The 22169-nt window shown below is 42.4% G+C and overlaps 1 protein-coding gene and 1 long non-coding RNA gene across 4 annotated transcripts in view; one reads left to right on the top strand and one right to left on the bottom strand.

Moving 5' to 3' along the window:
* DPT (dermatopontin) overlaps positions 1-11869 on the bottom strand; it is a 15451-nt gene extending 3582 nt beyond the window's left edge. The window contains exons 1-3 of the mRNA XM_081002787.1: positions 11531-11869; positions 5125-5250; positions 18-125 (exon numbers count right to left, since the gene is read on the bottom strand). Coding sequence (XP_080858913.1) covers positions 18-125; positions 5125-5250; positions 11531-11829 — 533 coding nt within the window. The 5' untranslated portion in view covers positions 11830-11869. The remainder of the gene's footprint in view (positions 1-17; positions 126-5124; positions 5251-11530) is intronic.
* On the top strand, positions 148-22169 carry LOC308475647. Of its 3 annotated transcripts, none has more exons than XR_013985337.1 (3): positions 148-1909; positions 2710-2940; positions 21919-22169. It is a non-coding gene; the product is annotated as an uncharacterized lncRNA (long non-coding RNA). The 3 variants fall into 3 exon arrangements; XR_013985338.1 differs by having other exon boundaries at positions 148-1616; positions 21919-22165; XR_013985339.1 differs by lacking the exon at positions 21919-22169 and adding an exon at positions 5078-5159 and having other exon boundaries at positions 148-1616.

Genomic DNA, 22169 nt, shown 5'->3' with positions numbered 1-22169 from the left:
GAATTTCTGAATCTGACCTTTCCACACCGGAGAAAGTTGTGGCTGCTCCACGGATGTAATGATCATAGGTATACATCATCATGTCCATATCTTCCCCGTAGTGTTCTGGGTGTTCTGTTGTCAACCTTTTAAACAGGAGGAGTGGGGGGGAATCAAGTTATTTGCCTTCTCTAGAAAAAGTAAGAACAGTTATGTTTCAAATGTTATGACTTTTGCTTTTGTCAGCCCACTGAAAAACCTGTTCACACATGTAACTTAACCTAGTGCATATCACACCCACTTTGAACTGAAGTGCGGGTAGTTTCCCCGTATCCTGTGATTTCATGTCTGCTCTTGACAAACACAGAGGGTCTGTGTTCAATGTAGCATTAAGCAGATGGTTCTGTTGGAGCAAGGTCTTCTCCTAAGGTCCATTTTGTGTCTACTAAGTCCAGGGCCTTTAGTGTGGTAGCACCAGCCTTTGGAATGCTCTCCCAATGAACAGCAGGAAGGCACCTACAGTACCGGCATTTAGGCACCTGCTTGAAACACACCTGATCCATCTATGGTCGGTATATTAAGCTGATGGGTGACATTTTTAAAAAATGGATGTAAATCTGTTATGGATACTATGCTGCTCACTGCCATGATTCCCACCCTCACCTTAACATTGGTAGTACATTTTTTTTTTCAAATAAACAAATAAATTAAAGCAATGTAAAGAGAGAGAGAGTGTTGTGTCTTGGTCAGTTCTTGTCTTCAGTACTTTTCATCTAGTTCTTGCTAGCTTCTTCAATGAAAAGAAAATGCTTTGGATGTGTGACATGTGATGTGCCATGCAGAGTCGCTATGGCAACCTAGTCAGATGGGCAAAATAAAACAACAACAACAATGTCTGCATTTGTGCAGCATGTTGGTGTACCCATTCATGCTTCATCAAACACAGGTGTCTTACTGCTACTCAGGGCATTCTTAGAGACTGGCCCAGGGAGTAACCTTTTGTACTGGGCCTGGATTTGCCGTTCTTCCTCCTCTTTTACTTTTTTAAGGGTTGCTGGGCATCCTCAAAAATTCAGCCCCTGTGAGACCCCTCTCACCCTTTGCATGTTGGCTGGGGCTGATGGGAGTTGTAGTCCGCAAGGCACCATTTGGTCAAATGATTAAGGGAAATAGAAAGTTTAGGCAACTTGCCCAAGTACACACAAGAAGCCTGTGTCAGAGTCAGGAATGGAAATGAGGAGAGCATAGTGTCTCACTTGGTTATTCTACTTCAGTGGAGTCTCTTTGTCTACAAGCCCTTAGCTATTTTCGGTGATTATAGACACACTGAAATTGCCCTATTTTTTATATAATTAAACATATATTCCACAACTTGGTTTTTCTGTTTAGTAGTTTACTATGTCATGTACATAGCAGATGTGGTTTAATTACAGATCATTTCCTGGCTCTTTTTTCTCATCCCCTCCGCCCCCGCCCTCAAAAGACCATTCAGTGCACTGTCTAAACATTGCCAGTAATAGAAGAACATTCTCTAACAAACACAAACAAGAACAACTGACTCTGAAATTCTGGAACGGCTCAAAATTCTTAAGAGGGAACTTATCTCCCATGCCTGATAGAGAGAGCAATGGTACTATGTAAGTTTCTTTCTTGCCATGTGGTGTGCATGTGTGAAAGATAGAAATGCTGTTGAGAGAGAGAGAGATGGATGAAGGAAGGAAGGGAGATGTACAATTGCCTTTCAGGCTTCCTGCTATGTCTGTGTCATCTTCAAGCACAAGAAACCTTGGAAGAGCTGTAGCTCAGTGCTAGAGCATCTGCTTTGCATATGGAAAGTCCTTAGGAACCTGCTGGATCAGACCAATGGCCCACCTCATCCAGCACCCTATTCTCATAATAACCAACCAGGTTCAATCCCAGGCATTCCCAGGTAGGCAATGATGTATTTATGGGAAACAGGGCATTTGCTTGGGGCAGCAAATTTGAGGAGGTGGCATCTCATCACAGCAGACAAGAGGCCCCAAGGTGCAGGTGGTCATTCCTCCTCCTTGCCCTGCAGCAGTTTCAGCACCATGGCAGCTCTCCTCGGGAGGAGGGAAGAAGGAGGAGGAGGAGGAGAAGAGAACAGTCTCTCCCTTGGGGACCAGCTGCACATTGGCTCCTTCCGGGCCATTGTGTTGAAAATCACCAGAAGTGGCCAGAAGCCATGTTGAGGGCAACATGGGAAGGGTAGTACCCTTTGAGCAAGGCTCTCTCCTTGGAAGGAGGCATGAAGAAGGGCAAAAGAGACTTCCTCCATTCCCTTCTAGGGATACCAGCTGTATTCTGCAGTTGCTCCATTTTCCGGACACTGACATTGCCAGTGAAAGAGTCCATGAACATCAACGCCTTTAACAAATGGCAAACTGTGTAGAGGAAACGGTTGTATCCGCTAGGGTCCATAATTCTGTAAGGTCTTGGTAAATGTGGTCATTGCTTGGACAGGCAATGGTGAGCGAGAGCAGCTGTAGCACCAGCCAAACCTTTCTGGACCTTGGCAGCCCTGCTTGCTTGGAGCAGGGAAATTATTATAAACAGCATTCCAAATGCTGTTTATCTTTCAGACTGCTTCAAGCTGAGGATTGAGATCTCCCTCCACTTATATACATTTACAGATAGATGCAACATCACAGTGACATCTGCAAAGAATTTGCTACTTCTCTATTTAACTTTCTTCTTTATTCCTTCCAGGCTAACGCTGGAAGTTATAGAACAGCTGGCCTCTCATCACAGAACCATAAAATGTAGCTGATTGCTAGAGCCTTTCCCAGGGAAATACCTTACTTTGCCTTCCAATATTATATTTTGATAGAGTAATAAAACTGTCCCATATAAAAGAACAAGACAACCACGTTCAACACTAATGAGATCTCACAGGTTCCTAGTAAATGAAGGCTGGATTTCTGGAACAGTTGTCTGCAAGTAAGTCCCATAGATTTCATCAGGGCTTGCTTCTGAGTAGAGGTGCATAAGATTACACTTTAAAGCTGTAATCCTATGCACATTGATGTACAAATAATTCCTCTGAACTTCATGGGCTTAACAAAAGCATAGACTTGTGTCATAAAGAGGGTATGTTGTGATGAACCACCCTGAGATCTACGGATGAAAGGAGGTATACAAATTAAATGAATAATAATAGTAATAGTAATAATAATAATAATAATAATAATAACAACAAGGAAATGCAAATAGCTGTTTGTGGGCAAGGTCAGACCATTAAGACACCAACCAACAGGATTCTGAGCACAAGGTTTGCTTGGCTTCATAAAATGACGCAGTACTGTAATAGTCAGTATGTGGACTCGGGGACTCTGCACAAATCCTGATTGAACACAGAAGTTGCTGGACCAGTCTGCCAGCTCAAACACAAAGTGAGTACAGTGGTACCTCGGGAGTCGAACAAAGTCTGTAAAGGAAGTCCGTTTGACTTCCAAAAGGTTCGGAAACCAAGACGCAGCTTCCAATTGGCTGCAGGAAGCTCCTGCACAAGGCGTCACAAGGCGTTCGTCAACCAAGGTTCGACTGTATCTAGTTTATAAAATGGAAATACTAGGAGGAGGGTACACTTAACAAGATTTTATGATAAAATGTATCTTTGCTGAAAAGTCTTAGGGGTAAATTCTGTGCACAGTGTAGGACATTGTGGAGCTGGAGAAGACCCAGAAAAGGGCAAGCAAGGGGTTGAAGCAACTCTCCTATAAGGAATGGCTACAATATTTGGAGTTCTTTAAGTTCAGAGAAAATGTGAGCAAAGGAGGGGATGATAGAAGTATATAAACTGATGTGTGGGGTGGAGAAAGTGGACAGGGACACATTTTTCTCCCACTCCCATAAAACTAGAACTCATGGATGTCCAATGAAGCTGAACATCGGAAGGTTCAGGACAGATAAAGAACATAGTTCTTCACACACTGCATAGTTAAACTATGGAATTTGCTAGTAGTGACAGCCACCAACTTGGATGGCTTTAAAAAGTGGATTGGACAACACCATTGATCGGGAATCAGAAATAGAGAACATATTGTTGCACTCAGCTCATGCTTACAGGTTTCCTACAGGCATCTTGTTGGCCTCTGTGAGAAAGGGATGCTGGACTAATGGGCCATTGGCCCTGATCTAGCAGGCTCTGCTTATGTTCTCATGTGTATAGATAGAGATGGATACCTAAGCACACACTCATGAGGATGGCAGAAGCAGGGAGGTGGGGCTTCACATACGAACAGCATCTGAAGCTGCCAGGCAAGAGCCTTCAATTGACATGGCAAATCGATGCTCCAAGATTACAACTGAATTGAATGATACAGTAGTGTGACTTGTCCCACTGAGGCACAAAACCAGTTCCTTCATAAATGTAAGCAAAGGCCTAAATGATGACCTTCGCTAGTAAAGCAGAGAGCACCTCCTTCACAAGGCAGACTTTTAGCAGGGCTGTTGCTTCACGCGCAGGTGCAGAACATCAGCCGACACTTGGAAGGATGTTTGAAGATTTTATGAAGGGAAATCCAAGATTACTTTCCCTTCTATCTGCAAGGCAATTTTTATTCTGGACTTGTATGCATTGTTGTTGCATGTAGGTCAGCAGCTGGCCCACTAAAAGGCAAGTAAACATCTTGTGCACATCTAATTGAAAACTTCACTTCCTCTGTAGTTCTGTTTGTCTATGATACTTTGAATCACCTTTGGTCAGTCCATTTAAGGAAGCAATTTGCCAGTGCTCATTTTAGCTGCACAGACAAAAATCATCCAGCTATATCAACAACCCAGTTGCTCAGCTTGTGATACATCAAATTACCCTGTTTTGTTCTATATTAAAGCTCAGTTTGTACTAGAAACTGGTTTTTTTTGTATTACAGTTCTAGCCCTCTGGGGTCAACCAACTGAAATCGGACAGGCACATAGTATTTGATGCTTAGGTATCTACTGAAGGCATTTTTATTTAAGAAGGCTTTCTCTGAGGAATCATTTACACAATCATTTACAAAATATTAATTGTACATCTCTGGAAAGGTTTTATTGCTTTTATAGTTTAAGGGAATGATCTTGGGGTTTTTTAAAGAAATGTTCTCAATGCATTAAAAATTCAGTGCACTTTTGTAAACTCACCAACATGAATATGGACATCTCCGGCTGTAGCGGCAGCAATAGAATTGCCACTCTCGATCAAGCACCGATGGAAAATATTGGCTCTGGAATCCTGCCACCAACCCATTATTTGAGCATGTTTGATACCTGAAGAGAAAAATGATAATGAAAATAAGTTGTACTACTAGTAGTAGCAGTGTTGTTGTTGTTGTTGTTGTTGTTGTTGTTGTTGTTGTTGTTGTAAACATGCCTGTAAACACTTTCTTGCAGAGTACTGGAATCTAGCAACTAGGGATGAGCAAATATGACTATTTTGGTATTTCTCGGTTCCTAATTTTCCAATATTATTGTTGTGAGTTTGCAGAGTTAGTCAGGCAAGTTTTTGTGTGAGAGAATGGGCATAGTTGTTACCTAAGGACCACCATTAATGTAGCAAAAGAAGTGATGGTGCCCTCTGGGCAAATGAGCGAGCCTTTCCCTCTCCTCACCTGACTGCTACTTAGAAGGGCAATAGCGAGAGTCCTGGGGCTTCATCTAGAAGCAGGTAGAAGCCAGAGAGTGAGAGACGTGCTTGATTTCCGTTTGATTCCAAGGCTGTGAATATCAGAAAGTGTAAATGCTGTGAGCCCCTCCATCTTAGTCTCAGGTTGTATATTTGTGTAAATAAATCACATATCCTAAAGACACCACAGTCTCCGCTATCTCTCTTTCCAAGGAAATGGAACCCTAGGTGAGTGCTTGGAACCCCTGGACTCTTGCACCACTCAGAGACTGGGGTGACGTGCAACCCATGTTGTTCAGTTTTCCACATCAGTTTGCAATTTTTTAAAAAGTCCTCATGAAACTTCATCAATACTTTAGTGCAAATTTATCCTAATATTCCAATATTTATAGTGCAAATTTGCCTCATGAACACATTTTTGTAAAGCAATTTCCCCATATGTACTGCATTTTTGTATGATATTCTCACTAACCTATGCATTTATATGCACACTTCTTTGCTAGCAAACGTCATTGCAAAATATGGAGAAGCAACCCAGACTCTATCCCTGGCTTCCCTTTGCCCAGCCCTGAAAGGACTACCAGGCTTTGGTGGTTGCTGCTGACATTTTGTGATGGGAAGACGGTGGGCCCACCCTCCAGAGTACACAGGACATTGGTGACTCCCCAACAGTGCCAGCCCTTGAAGCTTAACTTTTTCAAATGGTCTCATACCTGTAGCTGAACCAGGCCAAGTCTTTTCCCCACTTCCCTCATATATGCCTGCCCAAAAACTGTGCTCCTCAGATAGGGCACTGCTGTGCATGCCACAAGGTTCCTCTTAGTTTGTACCAGAAACCAACCCTCCAGAGTCAATTACCAGATGAAATCAGACAAGCTCCTGGTGCCTTGAAGTTTAAATATATTTTTGTTTAAGAAGGCTTTCCCATAAGCTATTTGTTTTATGGATTGCTAACTGCATATCTTATAAACAGTTTTGTCTTTGCAGTCTATCTTTTGTATTTCATTTTAACTTATTGTACATCGCTTGGATAGCTTGTAGCTATGAAATAGTTTATAAATCAGCAGAATCAATAATGTAGTAATAGTTAATAATGATGATTCTCCTTCCCTTGTGATAGTCTACCATACATGCACTAAGAAAATTATCTGCAGTCTCTAGGGGCTGCTGGCAAAGGTGTAAATTCTTCCAAAAGTGAAATGCTGCTGTAGACTAGGAATAAGTGCTTTTTAAAGATCTATTTGCCTGTCATGGAAACCAAATCTATTAGCACTTCTAATAGTGCCACCACTGTGTGGCAGTTATTTCGCTGGCACTATTTCACAGAAATCCCTGTGTTCTGTTTTTCAAAACGGCCGATAAACTAGGGCTGCTATGCTCAGCTATTACCATAAAAGCCATGCAGTCTTTCAAGATGATTGTTTCATGTGCTTTTCTTTCTCAAGCGCTGATACGGTTACTGTGTCATATCACCATCAAATAGTAGTTGGGGCTAATGGCTTCATCTATCACTTCACAGTCACCAGTGCTGCCATCAAGGAAGTTTTTTGTTTTGTTTTTTAAATCATTAAATGGTACAAAGGTGGAGGGTGGGGTGAGGTGCTAAGACTAGGTAAAACTTCCACATAAGGATTTCAGTTTCAGCTTGGATAAGTAAAGCTAGACATTCCGAAGGAACATGACCTCAAATGGCTCTATAGCCTTGAATTGTTAACCAGTCATTTTCCCCTTACACTCACTTTCGACTTTGTCAGCAAAAAGGGGTGAACGAAGATAGTTGCATTTGGATATGGTTTTGTTAAAAAAAAATTAAGTTCTCAGATATAGAATAAATATTTATAAATGCACACATATCTAAATATATGAAACGTGTCTGCAATAGTATGGGAGAGCAATCCTGAAGCCATTTTGACTCTCCCAATGACCTCAAATATTCCTCTGTAGTAAGGGAGGCAAATGAGGAAAGCCTTCCCATTGTCTTTTTGCTTGCAAATCCTGTCTTAAGGGCGTATTTGTGTATGAATAGGGTGAGCCTGTGACCTGGATTCAGGAACTAAAGTATTAACCATCACAAAAGAATGGCCAGACTGCCTGGGTAATGCAATTAGTGACCATTATCAGGTATCCTGGCAAACAGGACTTCTGCTGTAGACTGCCTCCTTCTGTGATGTTTTGGGGGGTGGTCTTGGGGTACAGGGTGGGCAATTTCAAAAGTTTATATAAGGGCTTGTGCACCATTGTTCTCCTCCCTCCTGCATGTGGTGAGTGGGGACCCTGTTGCAACAGTTCCTTTAATAAAGACCAGGCTTACTAGCCACTTTGCTTCTCAGTATACTCTGGTTGGCCTCTGTTATTTTCTCCTACCAATGGGGAACCCACTTAAGGACTCTATACGGGCTCCAGAATACCCCATAAGGGAAAGGGAGCAGGGTTTTTTTTCTTATAACAGTTTTCAAAGACCAAAGGAAGCTGTCTTACATTCCTGAAGACCCATCGGTCAATCTGGTCCAGTACAGCCTAGAATCACAGAGGCTTGCTAGGGTTTCAGTCAAGGGACAATCCCTAGCTCTACCTGAAAATGCCTGGGACCTTTTGCTTACCAATGAGCTGCATTCCTTCTCCAGTGTGTAATGAGTTTGCCCAGGCTCCAGCACTCCTTGCCCCATACTAGCCTTCCTCAGTGCCAAGCCCTTTCTCCTCACCCCTACAACTACTTTTGTGCAGGGTGTGTGTCCCCAGTTCCCAGCTTCCTTCAGAAACTGCAGTTCTCAGGATTCTCTTGGGGAAGCCATGTGCTTTAAACGTCTGGAGTGGATGCGACCTAATTTTATGATGGTGTGCTGGAACATCTTATGTTATCGCCAGCTGCATAGGTAGAAGCAAGCAATGCTTTTTAAAAGAGTAGAAGGCAGTACGGCAGACCTGTTACTGCTTGTGGCTACACACTCTTGTGTACCGCTGTCATCACTAGTAAAACTGCCTTTGCCATTTTTAGCAGCATTACCAAAATCATCGTCATCTGTGGCCAAAGTCACAGGGAAAGTGTGGTGGAGTAGAGGGAGAGCTAGGTTAGCAAGTGGGAGAACTCAGGCTCATGAAGCTGTCCCAGCTCTTTCTTAGCCTAGCCTTGGTGGCTATTTGCAGTTTATTTGCGCTGCAGAAAGCTTGCTGGGGAGACCACGCATTACAAGGAACTCAAAAATAACAAGGTTTTAATAACAAAAACAAAAACTCCTTTTACACTAAATACATCAAGAAGCATGACCAAACCATCGACCCATCCCCCAGGGTACTGAGAGAGCTAGGTGCTGCTCTTTATATACTATACCCAATTGCTGACACAGCTTAATTAACACAACTTAGCAGCACCTGCTATACTGTTTCACTGCTGTAAAACTGGATCAAGTTATTTGCTCTGGGCCTTAAAGACATACACATCTTGTGGAACAATATTGAACCTTCAAATTTAAAGAGACCATTCAACAAGCCTAGCCTTCCTCACAGGGTTGTTGTGAGGATAAAATGGCACAAAGATATATTACTTCCTAAACCCAGGCCTCAAGAAAAGGGTGGGAAATAAATGTACATCCTTTGGTATGATGAGTCATCTAGGCCTGTTTTATTTCATAGACTCCATCAGCATTTCTAGGCAAAATATTAGCTAACGATAGCAAAATATCTCTGCATACATGGGGGGGAAATGGTCATTTGTATTTCCAAACCAGAGTGTTAAGAGGTCAGTGTTAATGCTTTCTTAACATGCATATTTTTTCCAGATTTAGATGCTTTTTCTTATTTCCATTTCGCCTTTAAAGACACAACTCCAGACCATCTCTTCCTTTCTTTTTTAGCAAAGAAACTGGCAGGTCTCCCTCTCCTACCCTGTGCCAAATAAGCACATTCTGTGTGAGCAAAGTGAAGAAGAAAAATATATGCAATGATGAGCAATACAGTTAAAAGATGTGAAAATGTTTTGTTGAGTTTAATTAACATTTTCATGTTTAACACAAAGTGCCAAAGTCTCCTAGGGGAGGTGGGGTGGTGAGAGATTATGCCCTCTTGTTCAGTATTCTTTTTTGGTCTTAGGATATTGAGGAAAAGTTGTGGTGTCGTTTTAGTACAAACACCATTTTTAAAGGCAGTAACGTAAAACTGAGATTGTGAAGAACCTTGCAACCAACTTAACACCTTAGTAAGAAGAACTTACTAATGGGAGAATGGGGTGAGATTACTTGACCACAAGTCAAAGGACAAGATAATTCTTCCGTCTATAGTTTACATATATATACATATATATATATACATATATATATACAAATATATATGTATTGAATCATAAGCAAGGAAATGAGGCAGTGCATTTAACACCGAACCATTAGAAGACATGTTTAGATATATTCTGCCTAGAAATATTTAGTGCACAGTGAGTATGTGTGACAGAATGTTCTGCACACATAATATGAAGAGAAACTGAGAACTTGGACTACATAAAATATCCCCTCCCTATCTTTTGAGGTGGTAGATAGGACTTTTAATCATTCTTAACTGAACAGGAACAGGAGTCTTTCGTTGCAAAATTCATCCAGCACTGGGCAGATCTCTCAAATCATTAAAATGTTGGCGGGAGATCAACAGCACTTTCTTCAGAGAGCTGAACATATTCTAATAGAGCTATCATTGCTCATGTACGTTCATTGCTCTCCCCCCTCCCGCTCCACATGGAATATTTCTCTAGTCAAATAGATTTTGCAAGGTTTCCTGGCGCTGTTAAAATCTGCTTCGCTAGAACAGAATATGATAGCCATGCCAAGCAAAAATTCTTCTCATTACAAACAACAACAAGAACTATTATCCATCTAACTCCAGCCAATGTTGCTGAACCGGTGGACAAAAGTACAATGCTTGCAAGACAAGGAGGGAGACAAATCAAGGAGCATTCACAATGTGGAGAAAGCAAGGAATGGAACAAAACGAATGGGAGCCATTGTGGTGTTGTGATTAGAGCGTTGGACCAGGACAGGGGTGGTGAAACTTTTAGAGACCGAGTGCCCAAACCCCAACCCAAAACCCACTTAGTGTTGGAACTTTGTGAGAAATAAGTGCCATGAGTTGTTTAGCTGTTGCGGTGTGCGTGTGTGTGTGTGTGTGTGTGTTTGTCCAGGCTTGTTGAGCTTTTTTGAGGGGAATGCCAAAAGGCAGCCACCAAACTAACACAAGGAAGCCAATCGACAACAGGGAATAATCTCCCGCCCAATCACCACAGACAATCTCCAGCTCGCACAAGCAACAAATAACCCATTTCCAGCTTGCAGTGGCATGGGGAGCCCGAGGAACTCTAGCGAGAGTTTCCTGCCCACAGTGGTCTGGGGGGGACAGCTGCCCACTTTGCCAGCCCCCAGCAACGGCGCGGATGGACCGATGGCATGCGTGCCCACAGAGAGGGCTCTGAGTGCCCACTCTGGCACACGTGCCACACGCGCCATAGGTTTGCCACCACTGCCAGGGTTCCAATCCCCGCTCAGCCATGAAGTTCGCTGGGTGACCTTGGTCCAGTCACTGCCTTTCAGCTTAACCCGCCTCACGGGGTTGTTATGAGGGTTATATGGGGATGGGAAGAGCCAAAAATGCCACCTGGAGCTCCTTGGAGTAAAGGTGGGCTATAAATCCAATAAATAAATGAAGTTGCGACTGCCTCATCTATGGAAATACATAGCAGAATCATCACTGCAGCTTGTTGGATTGTTCACACTGGCTTAAGCAGAGCGTTAATTCCTTAATTAATTTGTTTTAGTGCCACATGCATTGCTATCTGTTAACCATCGCATCAGCCTGGCACTGAGCAACATGGGTTCCACGCACACATACTCTCTCACACAAACACACACAATGGCAGCTCCTCAAGAAAGTTTAAGCTTGGTGTCCTACCATTCCAGTCCAGCTCTGTTGATCTCTTCCCACCAGCACTCTGAGGGCTCTCCCAAGGTGTGAGGGGTAGGCATGCAGGCATAGTTCCACAGTCTGTCAGAGCCTTCCTTTTTGCTGAAAGTACTCCTCACGGCCACTATCACTTGTCCATGAGGACACTGGAAATTGAAACCCTGCCGGTACACATTGACCCATCCGTCGCTGCCCCTGTAGTCACTATACGGGTCATAATAGTCCATGTATTGGCCCCAGGCCACCGTGAGCAGCGGCAGGACCATGCAGAGGAGAGCGAGGTCCATGTTGCTTGTGTTTCTGGCTGCAAAGTGTCCTGCTGGTTTGTTGTGCTGGCTTTTTTTTTTTTTTTTAGCATCACGTCAAACATTTGGATTCCAGATGTGGAATATCTAGCTCCAAATGCAATGTGTCACCATTTAGCGGAGCTTCTCTGGGCGAAAGACTTGGCCGCAGACACATTCAATTAGTTTTAAGGTGGAATTTTATGAGCACATTAATTCCTGACATCGTCTGAGCTGGGATTTCCTAGGACTATAAACCAGTTGCAATCCCAAGGGCTCCCATATAAAAAGAGGTGAGTGTTATATATCACAGATGTTCATACAGTAGCTGGAGATGGGGACATGAGGGGGGGAGAAAACCTTTTCCATTTGAAAGCACAGCTACTGCTGCAGGCAATCGTGATTTGGCAAAAAGCTGGAATTCCAGGAATCACAATGAAATAACTTCAGGTTGCAATATTCCACCCCTAGCCTCTGTTTGGCTTGGGGAGGGGGGAACAACATTCTTTTTCATTGGAGAAAAATATTCCTTCATAGATTAAAAAATACAGTCTTGGATCCAAGTATGTACCTATGCAACTTGTTGCACTGTAAGCTTGCTGCCCTGTGATAAAATCAACAGATCATTGGGGAGGCAGGAAAGGATAAAACGTGCAACTCTTGTGGAACAGTTGAGGGCCCCTCCAGACACCTTTTAAATTAGCCAGTCATGGTTATTTGTGCTCAATGATGGTTATACGCCATCTCGTTTTCCATGCTGTTTGCACCTGCAAAGGTCTCCGGGCAGATATTAGGCTTCATTTCCAATCATTTCATGTCCCATAACTTCGTCCTGAAATCCTCCTCACGCGGAACAGTTAGTGTTAAAGTACAAGTGTGGAAATGGAGGCAAAGAATGAAAAACATCTGAGGCTGCCCATGCTGCAAAATTGGTTTCACATCATGATTAATAATAATAAACAAACTTACCTGCTTTACTTGCCTTCTTCAGCCTCCAGCTTCCTAGTTTCAACTCCTGCCATGTGTCTCCTCTTTGGTCAGTTGAATGAGCCTGCTAATGTCCTTTTTCCTTTCCTCGTCAGTTTTAAAATACTATTTGGGTACCTATTAAACATGCCACCTCTACCCATATCTCTTCCCACTTTTCTCCTAACCAAGGCCCAATTTTGCACTATACATTTAAAGCAGTATCACCCCACTTTACACAGTCATGGCTTCCCCCAAACAATTCTGAGAACTGTAAATTGCTGTGGGTGTCAAGAGTTGCTAGAAAAGCCCTATTTCCCCTCACAGAGCTACAATTCCCAGAGTTCCCTAGGAAGGGGGAACGATAGTTTAACCACTCTGAGAAACGTAGCTCTGTGAAGGGAAATAGGGGTCACCAAACAAGTGAGAAAATGAGACACAGAGAGAATGGAAATGGACAGATTTAATCCATCCCTGATGATAGCTGTCTGCTACCTCTAGTATTGCAGACAGTATGCTTCTGAAGTTGCTGAAGACCACAAGTGGGGAAAGTACTATTGCCCTCATGTACTGCAGGTGGTCTTCTCATTGGCATCTGGCTGTTGTGAGAACAGGATGCTGAACTAGACAAACCTTTGGTTTAATCCAGCAAGTGTTCATGTGTTCTCTTCTAATGTGCATGTGTTGAAAGAGCCACTTTTATGGGAAGCCCGCCAGCAGAAAGTACAGGAGCATTTTGCCCTGAAATCTGGTATTCTGCTTTCTGTTCTGCAAAAAGCACAATTTGTTTGAAGGGACTCCAGACTCTGAATTCTAGAGCACATATGGCAGTAGAGTGTTTTGCATGCACAAGGTGTAGCATTTCCTGTTGAAAAGATCTTGGGCAGAAAGGCTGGGAAAGTCCTCTGTTTGTGAACTTGGAGACTAAAGCCACTGCCTGTGAAAGTTAAGATAAATAGTAATAGGGAAGATATGGGCCAGCATGACGCAGATGCCCCTGCTGGCTATGCATTTTGAAGAAAACTGGCCTAATTTGCCACTCCCAGACTTATATGCAGATATATATATATACATGCCTACTTACTTGAGAGTCCCATGGACTGCAAGAAGATCAAATGCATCCATTCTTAAGGAAATCAGTCCTGAGTGCTCACTGGAAGGACAGATCGTGAAGCTGAGGCTCCAGTACTTTGGCCACCTCATGAGAAGAGAAGACTCCCTGGAAAAGACCCTGATGCTGGGAAAGATGGAGGGCACAAGGAGAAGGGGACGACAGAGGACGAGATGGTTGGACAGTGTTCTCAAAGCTACCAGCATGAGTTTGACCAAACTGCGGGAGGCAGTGGAAGACAGGAGTGCCTGCCGTGCTCTGATTATGTGCTTGATTATGTGTTTCTCCAATTACTGCAATGCACTCTTGGTTAAAAAAATAATAATGCACACCAAGATACATATTTTAGGGGGAAATACATTGGAAATACATTTGATATTGTAGAGGAAGAATGTGTACAAAACGAGTACAAAATGCATGCAATGCCTGTGCTAATTTTGTGTGTGCAAAACCTGGGACAAGACAGACTTATGACTCAGAAGGGAAATAGGCTTATCTGCCCATCCCTAGTGGCAGCTGCTTATTTTGCATCCTCTTCCTAAACACGTAGTTTCCACCTGATGTTTTGTTCTCATGCTGACAGCCTAGCAAACAGCGGTAATTTATGCTAATCCTATAACGGCTCCAGGATATGAAACCTCCCCGAAAAGCATCTTGCATTCTGCAGTTATCCAGCTTTAATGGCACTCCTCTGACAATCCTATAAACTGCATTACTAGTAAATACTCACAGATTTCTTCTGAATAGAAAGACCATTCCAACTTCTTACCATAAAACTGCATTGGCCCAATGCTATAAAACATTTTTTTTTTACAGCCTGGATGAAAAAATTACCAAGCAAAAGTGGATATATAGGCAAGTTGCTGAATCTCACATTATAACCATATAAAGGTAAAGGTAAAGGTACCCCTGCCCGTACGGGCCAGTCGTGACCAACTCTAGGGTTGTGTGCCCATCTCACTTAAGAGGCCGGGGGCCAGCGCTGTCCGAAGACACTTCTGGGTCACGTGGCCAGCGTGACGAAGCTGCTCTGGTGAGCCAGCACCAGCGCAGCACACGGAAACGCTGTTTACCTTCCCGCTATAAGGCGGTACCTATTCATCTACTTGCACTTAGGGGTGCTTTCGAACTGCTAGGTGGGCAGGAGCTGGGACCGAAAGACGCGAGCTCACCCCGCCGCGGGGATTCGAACCGCCGACCATGCGATCGGCAAGTCCTAGGCGCTGAGGTTTTACCCACAGCGCCACCTGCGTCCCATTATAACCATATACCCAATGTTTATTGGGTAGGGTGTTTTTAAATCTATTCTCAAGACGGCCAAGTGTTGGAATACTTGGGTCGGACAGAAACAATACAAATTAAAAGCCTTTGCAGATGACCTGGTTTTGACCCTGCAGAAGCCAGAGCCTAGTACGAAAAGAGTATTACAACTGATTAATGACTTTGGTCGGGTGGCTGGGTTTAAATTAAATAAACAGAAAACTAAGGTCTTGGGGAAAAATTTGACTGATACAGAGTCAGAACGGTTTCAGAATGAGACGGAACTTAATGTGGTTAAGAAAGTAAAATACCTAGGGGTAAACATAACAGCAAAAAATCTAAGTCTATTTAAGGACAATTATGAAAAATGTTGGACAGAAATTAAGAGAGACTTAGACAGTTGGTCAAAATTGAAACTTTCTTTGTTAGGCCGAATTGCTGCTATCAAGATGAATGTATTGCCAAGGATGTTGTTTTTATTTCAAACACTTCAGGTTTTGGACAAAAAGGAGTGCTTTCAGAAGTGGCAGAGAGATATTTCTAAGTTTGTCTGGCAGGGCAAAAAGCCCAGAATTAAGTTTAAGATACTAACTGACGCAAAACAAAGAGGGGGCTTTGCCCTGCCAGACCTAAAGCTGTATTATGAAGCCGCAGCGTTCTGCTGGCTAAAAGACTGGCTACTTCTTGAAGACACTGATGTGTTAGATCTGGAAGGGTTTAACAATACTTTTGGATGGCATGCATATTTATGGTATGACAAGGTTAAAGCAAATAAGGCCTTCAAGAACCATATTGTCAGAAAATCACTGTTTAATGTCTGGACAAAATATAAAGACTTGCTGGAAAATAAAACACCAAGGTGGCTTTCACCTCTGGAAGCTAAGGCCCGAAAAAGACCCAATATGGAGGCTAAATGGCCAAAATATTGGGAAATACTAGAAAAGGATGGAGATAATTGGAAATTGCAGAGTTTGGAGAAAATGAAAGACAAAGTGCGAGATTGGTTACATTACGCTCAGATTAAAGAAGTTTTTAAAAATGATAAGAAACTAGGGTTCCAGGTGGAGAAATCGAAACTAGAAACAGAATTGTTAGAACCTAAGATTAAGGTACTTTCAAGGATGTATAACTTGCTGTTGAAATGGAATACACAAGATGAAACGGTTAAATCGGCTATGATAAGGTGGGCACAGGACATTGGGTATAACATCATGTTTGAGGACTGGGAAAGGTTGTGGAGTAATGGATTGAAATTTACTGCATGTAACGCTTTGAAAGAAAATGTAATGAAAATGATTTATAGATGGTATATGACCCCAGTCAAACTTGCAAAAATTTACCACCTGTCTGATAATAAGTGTTGGAAATGTAAAGAGTGTGAGGGAACGTTCTTCCACCTCTGGTGGACTTGCCCTAAAGTGAAGGCGTTCTGGGAAATGATTTATAATGAATTGAAAAAGGTATTTAAATATACCTTCATTAAGAAACCAGAGGCTTTCCTTTTGGGTATTGTCGGCCAAGGGGTGGAAAAGAAGGACCAGACATTTTTTATGTATGCAACAACAGCAGCAAGGATACTTCTCGCAAAATACTGGAAAACTCAAGATCTACCCACACTGGAAGAATGGCAGATGCAACTGATAGACTACATGGAACTGGCTGAAATGACCGGCAGAATTCGTGACCTGGGAGAAGAGAGGATTGAGGAGGATTGGAAGAAATTTAAGAATTATTTACAAAAACATTGTAATTTGAGCGAATGCTAAATAAGATGCTAGACCAAAATAACTGAGCACCACTAAACTTAGAAGTTTTTTTAAGAAAATAAGTAAGACTGTGAAAATTTAACTCCTTTCGAGAACTATAAGATTATGAAACATAGAAGGGATATAAGAATCTAAATAAGATGATAAATTGCTGACAAAATGTTATAACGATGAAAGTGGGAGCGGGAGATGTGAGGAAGTCCAAAGAAAAGGTGAAACTATGTTAAGACAAATGTTATATTGTTTATTATGTTTATTTTTATTGTAAAACCCAATAAATTGCTTTAAAAAAAAAAAAAGGAATACTTGAGTAGTATGTTTTTGTTTTCGATTATTTCTGGGGCTGGGGGACAGATTTTCAGAGGGCAGAAAGTGATTTGAGTCAGAGGCTTGATTCTGATGGTATGATACTTCAGATAGTTTGCCCTTGCATATGCATGTATATGTTTTTACTCATTATCATCTGTTGTTGGATGTTGGAAGGAATATAGGAAAGTGATTTATAGTGAGTCAGCCACTTGATCCATCTAGCTTAGCATTTTCCAAACCAACAGGCAATGGCTCTCCAGGGTTTCTGAAAGTACCAGTAATTTCCCCCAACTGCAAATAATGATGATGATGATATATCCCTGAAGACGTAAGGGATTGAACCTGAGAGATTTTGCATGCAAAGTACCGTATTTTTTGCTCTATAAGACTCACTTTTTCCCTCCTAAAAAGTAAGGGGAAATGTGTGTGTGTGTCTTATGGAGCGAATGCAGGCTGTGCAGCTATCTCAGAAGCCAGAACAGCAAGAGGGATCGCTGCTTTCACTGTGCAGCGATCCCTCTTGCTGTTCTGGCTTCTGAGATTCAGAATATTTTTTTTCTTGTTTTCCTCCTCCAAAAACTAGGTGTGTCTTGTGGTCTGGTGCATTTTATAGAGCGAAAAATACGGTATATGCTCTACCACTGAGATATGGTAGATCCTTAAAAACAGGATCTGCAGGTTTTAGAAACAAAGAATAGAAAAAGCTGCAAAATCTGTTTGCCAGGGATGAAAGAGAGATGAACACACCACGCACAGGGCTCCCTCTTCCAACCAGCTTCAATTCTCGGGGTGGTGGGGGATTATAATCCATATCCAGCCTAGACCTTTGTGTTTTGAACTGCAAATGTCTCCATTTTCAATAGGCTTCAATAGGCTTATCTGCCCATCCACTTTCACTTTGTGAAAGTGAAGTCTGTTTGCATCCTACAAAAAAGAAAAGGTAGTTGTGCTTCCATGTCTTGATAATAGTGTTGGTAATAGTATTATTTCCAGTTTTATCTTTATAAATAAATTCAAAACATATTTATACAAGTATATACAAATAATTAAAACAGTAAATATTAAATGGACACCATTCATTTATTGGGGGGGATTCCTACACCCTTGACATATTTTGTTTGTTTAGTTTGTTTAGTTAGACCTGGGAATAATCGTCATTGAACACAGTGGGGCATGTGTCTAAGTACACATACATAGGATTGCACTGCAAGACTGATCAGACCCTTTCTCTTCTTCAAAGAAAGAAATCTGAGATTCTCACATGGTCCCTGTGATTGCACAATAATTTTATATGATAATATGAATCTGCCACGTTGCCAAATAACATCCTCATGCTTAACTAGCTCTACAGTGAGACACATTCTAGGTTTGCATTGAGGTCCTGGGTGATTACTCATCATCGTACAGAAAAATGTCCAACTCCAGCAATGAAGATGACATTATACCCAAGAGAGTTTGCCTCTGCAAGAGCTGCTAATCACCATAGCAATGACTCTTCCACCACCAGCACTCGCCTGCTTTTTCATTTCTTTTTTGCCACATCATACAGTGCAAAAGTTGCCATATTTCAGCATCTAGCATTGAAAGCTCCTGAGATTATAGTAAGAAGTTTGTTCTTAGAGAAGGAAATGCTAATTTAGTAGGAATTCACAATTAAGGCTGCAATCCTCACCCTGTTTACCTGTGTGTAAGCCCCAGTAATTTCTGTAGGGCTTACTTCTGGAGTAGGCATGGTTAGAATTGCACAGCAAGGTATCAAATGTCCGAACAGAGCAGGATACGGACTAGAGTGAGCCATTCTTTGCTGCAGCCAGACTTCATATATCACACTGACTCCTATGAAAGCACAATAACATTCATATCAACTATACTTTAAGACATGAACAGGCCAAGCGGAGACCTCAAAATGCCAGATTATGTGGATGAGCAAATGAAATATCCAGGAAATGTGATGGCTAACCCTTTTAGCCCACGCTGAAGGTTGGCCACCACCACAACAAATGATGCATATCAGAGGTGCATGTGGTCAAAGCTGCCACCAAACGCTTCATTTTAGAGCAAATTTCTTCTAATAGAGACATTTTTATCTGCCATTTTGCCTAATACATACATATTTGCAATGCATTTTTCCTTAATAATGCAGTTTTGCTTCGTTATTTTTCACCACCATTGTTATCATGTCACTAATATTACTATTATTAATATCATTACAGTGGTACCTCTGGTTACGAACTTAATTCGTTCTGAAGGTCCGTTCTTAACCTGAAACAGTTCTTAACCTGAGGTTCCACTTTAGCTAATGGGGCCTCCCGCTGCCACAGCACCACCAGAGCATGATTTCTGTTCTCATCCTGGGGCAACGTTCTTGAGAGCCAGTGTGGTGTAGTGGTTAAGAGCGGTAGTCTTGTAATCTGGGGAACCGGGTTCGCGTCCCCGCTCCTCCATATGCAGCTGCTGGGTGACCTTGGGCCAGTCACACTTCTCTGAAGTCTCTCAGCCCCACTCACCTCACAGAGTGTTTGTTGTGGGGGAGGAAGGGAAAGGAGAATGTTAGCCGCTTTGAGACTCCTTAAAGGGAGTGAAAGGCGGGATATCAAATCCAAACTCTTCTTCTTCTTCTTCTTCTTCTTCTTCTTCTTCTTCTTCTTCACGTGAGGTACTGCTTCCAGGTTAGCGGAGTCTGTAATCCTAGGTGTTTATAACCCAAGCTGTTTGTAACCCAAGCTGTTTGTAAGCCGAGGTACCACTGTACTATCATATTCCACCAATATACAGATTTTATGCACACTTTACCACATGCATTTTTGTACACATTACCTGTCTGCAGAATGGCACTGCAAAATGTGGAGAAATGTGGGGACACTTCAAAGGATGACTGTTTTTTTAGTGGGGCAGTGTCCCACTCTCCTTATGCAACAGCCTCCACTGCAAGAAGGGGTTACTTGAGTGTAGTTTGTTATACTTTTGAAGAGGGTTCTGTTTTTACAGAATGTAGCTGTTGAAGTTGCATTCTGAAATGGAAGATCTGCATGAGAGGAGAGGATCTTATGTAAATAATAATAATAATAATAATAATAATAATAATAATAATAATTTGAAGATCAGCTTCTTAACCTTTTCTCTTCATGCATGTTTTCCACTGACAATCACCCCTCCCCAGCTACTTTTACCTTCCACTTCTTGTCTTTCCCCTCACAGTGGACATAAAAACCACTTGCAAGGGAAGGGGGTGATTTTTTTCAGTGGAAAACAGCATGAGGGGGAATGGTTAAGAAGCCCCTCACTTTCCACTCTAATCTTTCCTTTCTTGTAGCTTTGGTGACAACACGGTGTAATATATCCCCACAAAGAGTCATGAAATGTCACATAACTAGGCTTGTCATGAGAATTCACTTGAGCCTGGCTCAAAGGAGAGGTGAGCTTTTAAAAGACCTCTGAGCTCCCTAAACCTTAACTGACTCAGATTCATACCACCTATGTAACTTCCATTTTTTACTTACTTTTACATTTGGATGGTGCCGAGGCAGTGGAGCATGTCAAAGCTTCCAAAGCAGTTTCTCTTGGGAGTTGTAGTACTTCCAAGGGACATGGGCATCGCAGTGACCCTTAGTTGAACTACAACTCCATGGGGACATTGTTCTGGAAGCACTGACTACTCAGTAAGCATCAGAAGAAACCTACCTGCTCCCTGCTCTCTTCTCGGTACCACGGTCACTGCAAGGCCCTAATTTAAAAGTAAGTAAAAGGGAAAGGTCCTTTGTTTCCCAGGTTCCCCGCAGCAGTCCAGGGGAAAACTGGTTTGCCCACCTCTACACATAAAACATAGTAAAGAGAGACGAAGTTTAGAGAGAGGCCAAAAGCTGTATCTCACTCCAGACAGTTACATTGTCAGATGCAGGGGTTGGAGGAGTTAAATGGCCTCGGCCCAGGATACCTAAAGGAGCGTCTCCATCCCCATCATTCAGCCCAGACACTGAGGTCCTTCTCTGAGGGTCTTCTGGCGGTTCCCTCACTGCGAGAAGTGAAGTTACAGGGAACCAGGCAGAGGGCCTTCTTGGAAGTGGCACCCGCACTGTGGAATACCCTCCCTTCAGATGTCAAGGAGATAATGAACTACACAATTTTTAGAAGACACCTGAAAGCAGCCCTGTATTGGGAAATTTTTAATGTTTGACATTATTATATTTTTATATTCTACTGGAAGCCGCCCAGAGTGGCTGGGGAAACCCAGCCAGATGGGCAGGGCATGAATAATAAAATTGTTGTTGCTGTGTAATCTAGAGACTATCTTCATGCACACTTGACCTGTCATAACAGGACTTGAAAGTTTGGACTAACTTCAGTCCCATTGATTGACCTATTGTGATGGCTATTTGCTAGCTTATATTGGGTTAGGGTCAGACATAAGTCATGATGAGAGTTGTAGACCCATTGAAATGAATGGAACAGGGTCTACTCTAAGCATGACTAAGTCTTGATCCAACCCTCTGGTGCTTGTCATGGGAACAAATCTATGTCTGTACATTGAGCTGGGTTGTTTCCAGCATGAGTTTTTCATTGGAAACTTGTTCCTGTTGTTCTGTGCAGTGTGTCTATGCCATGACAGAACAATAATAATAATATCATTGCAAACTGCTTTGGGGTAATTCCTAACTAATCACTCTTAATAACTCTCCACAGATCCACAGGGGTAAAGCAGAGGTCAGCGCTCGATTGATCTTCTGAGTTAAAGCGTCAGAAGTAGACTGTAATTCTCAGGCTGGTCATGGGAATGAGATTGAGTCCAGCCTGTGTGTTGAGTAGTTCTCAGGGAAGCACAATTATTGCTTCATTCTTGAAAGCGTTGCTGAAGGGCTTAATTCCTCTATGTACACGCTACGTACACTGGAGCAAAGGAAGTGTAGAGTATTCTCATTTTCATCTGCTTCCAT

This window comes from Podarcis pityusensis (genome assembly GCF_964106645.2).
Source record: "Podarcis pityusensis genome assembly, chromosome: 4".
NCBI lineage: Eukaryota > Metazoa > Chordata > Lepidosauria > Squamata > Lacertidae > Podarcis > Podarcis pityusensis.
The sequence above is the reverse complement of the archived record's forward strand: the minus strand, read 5'-3'. Positions and strand labels throughout refer to the sequence as shown.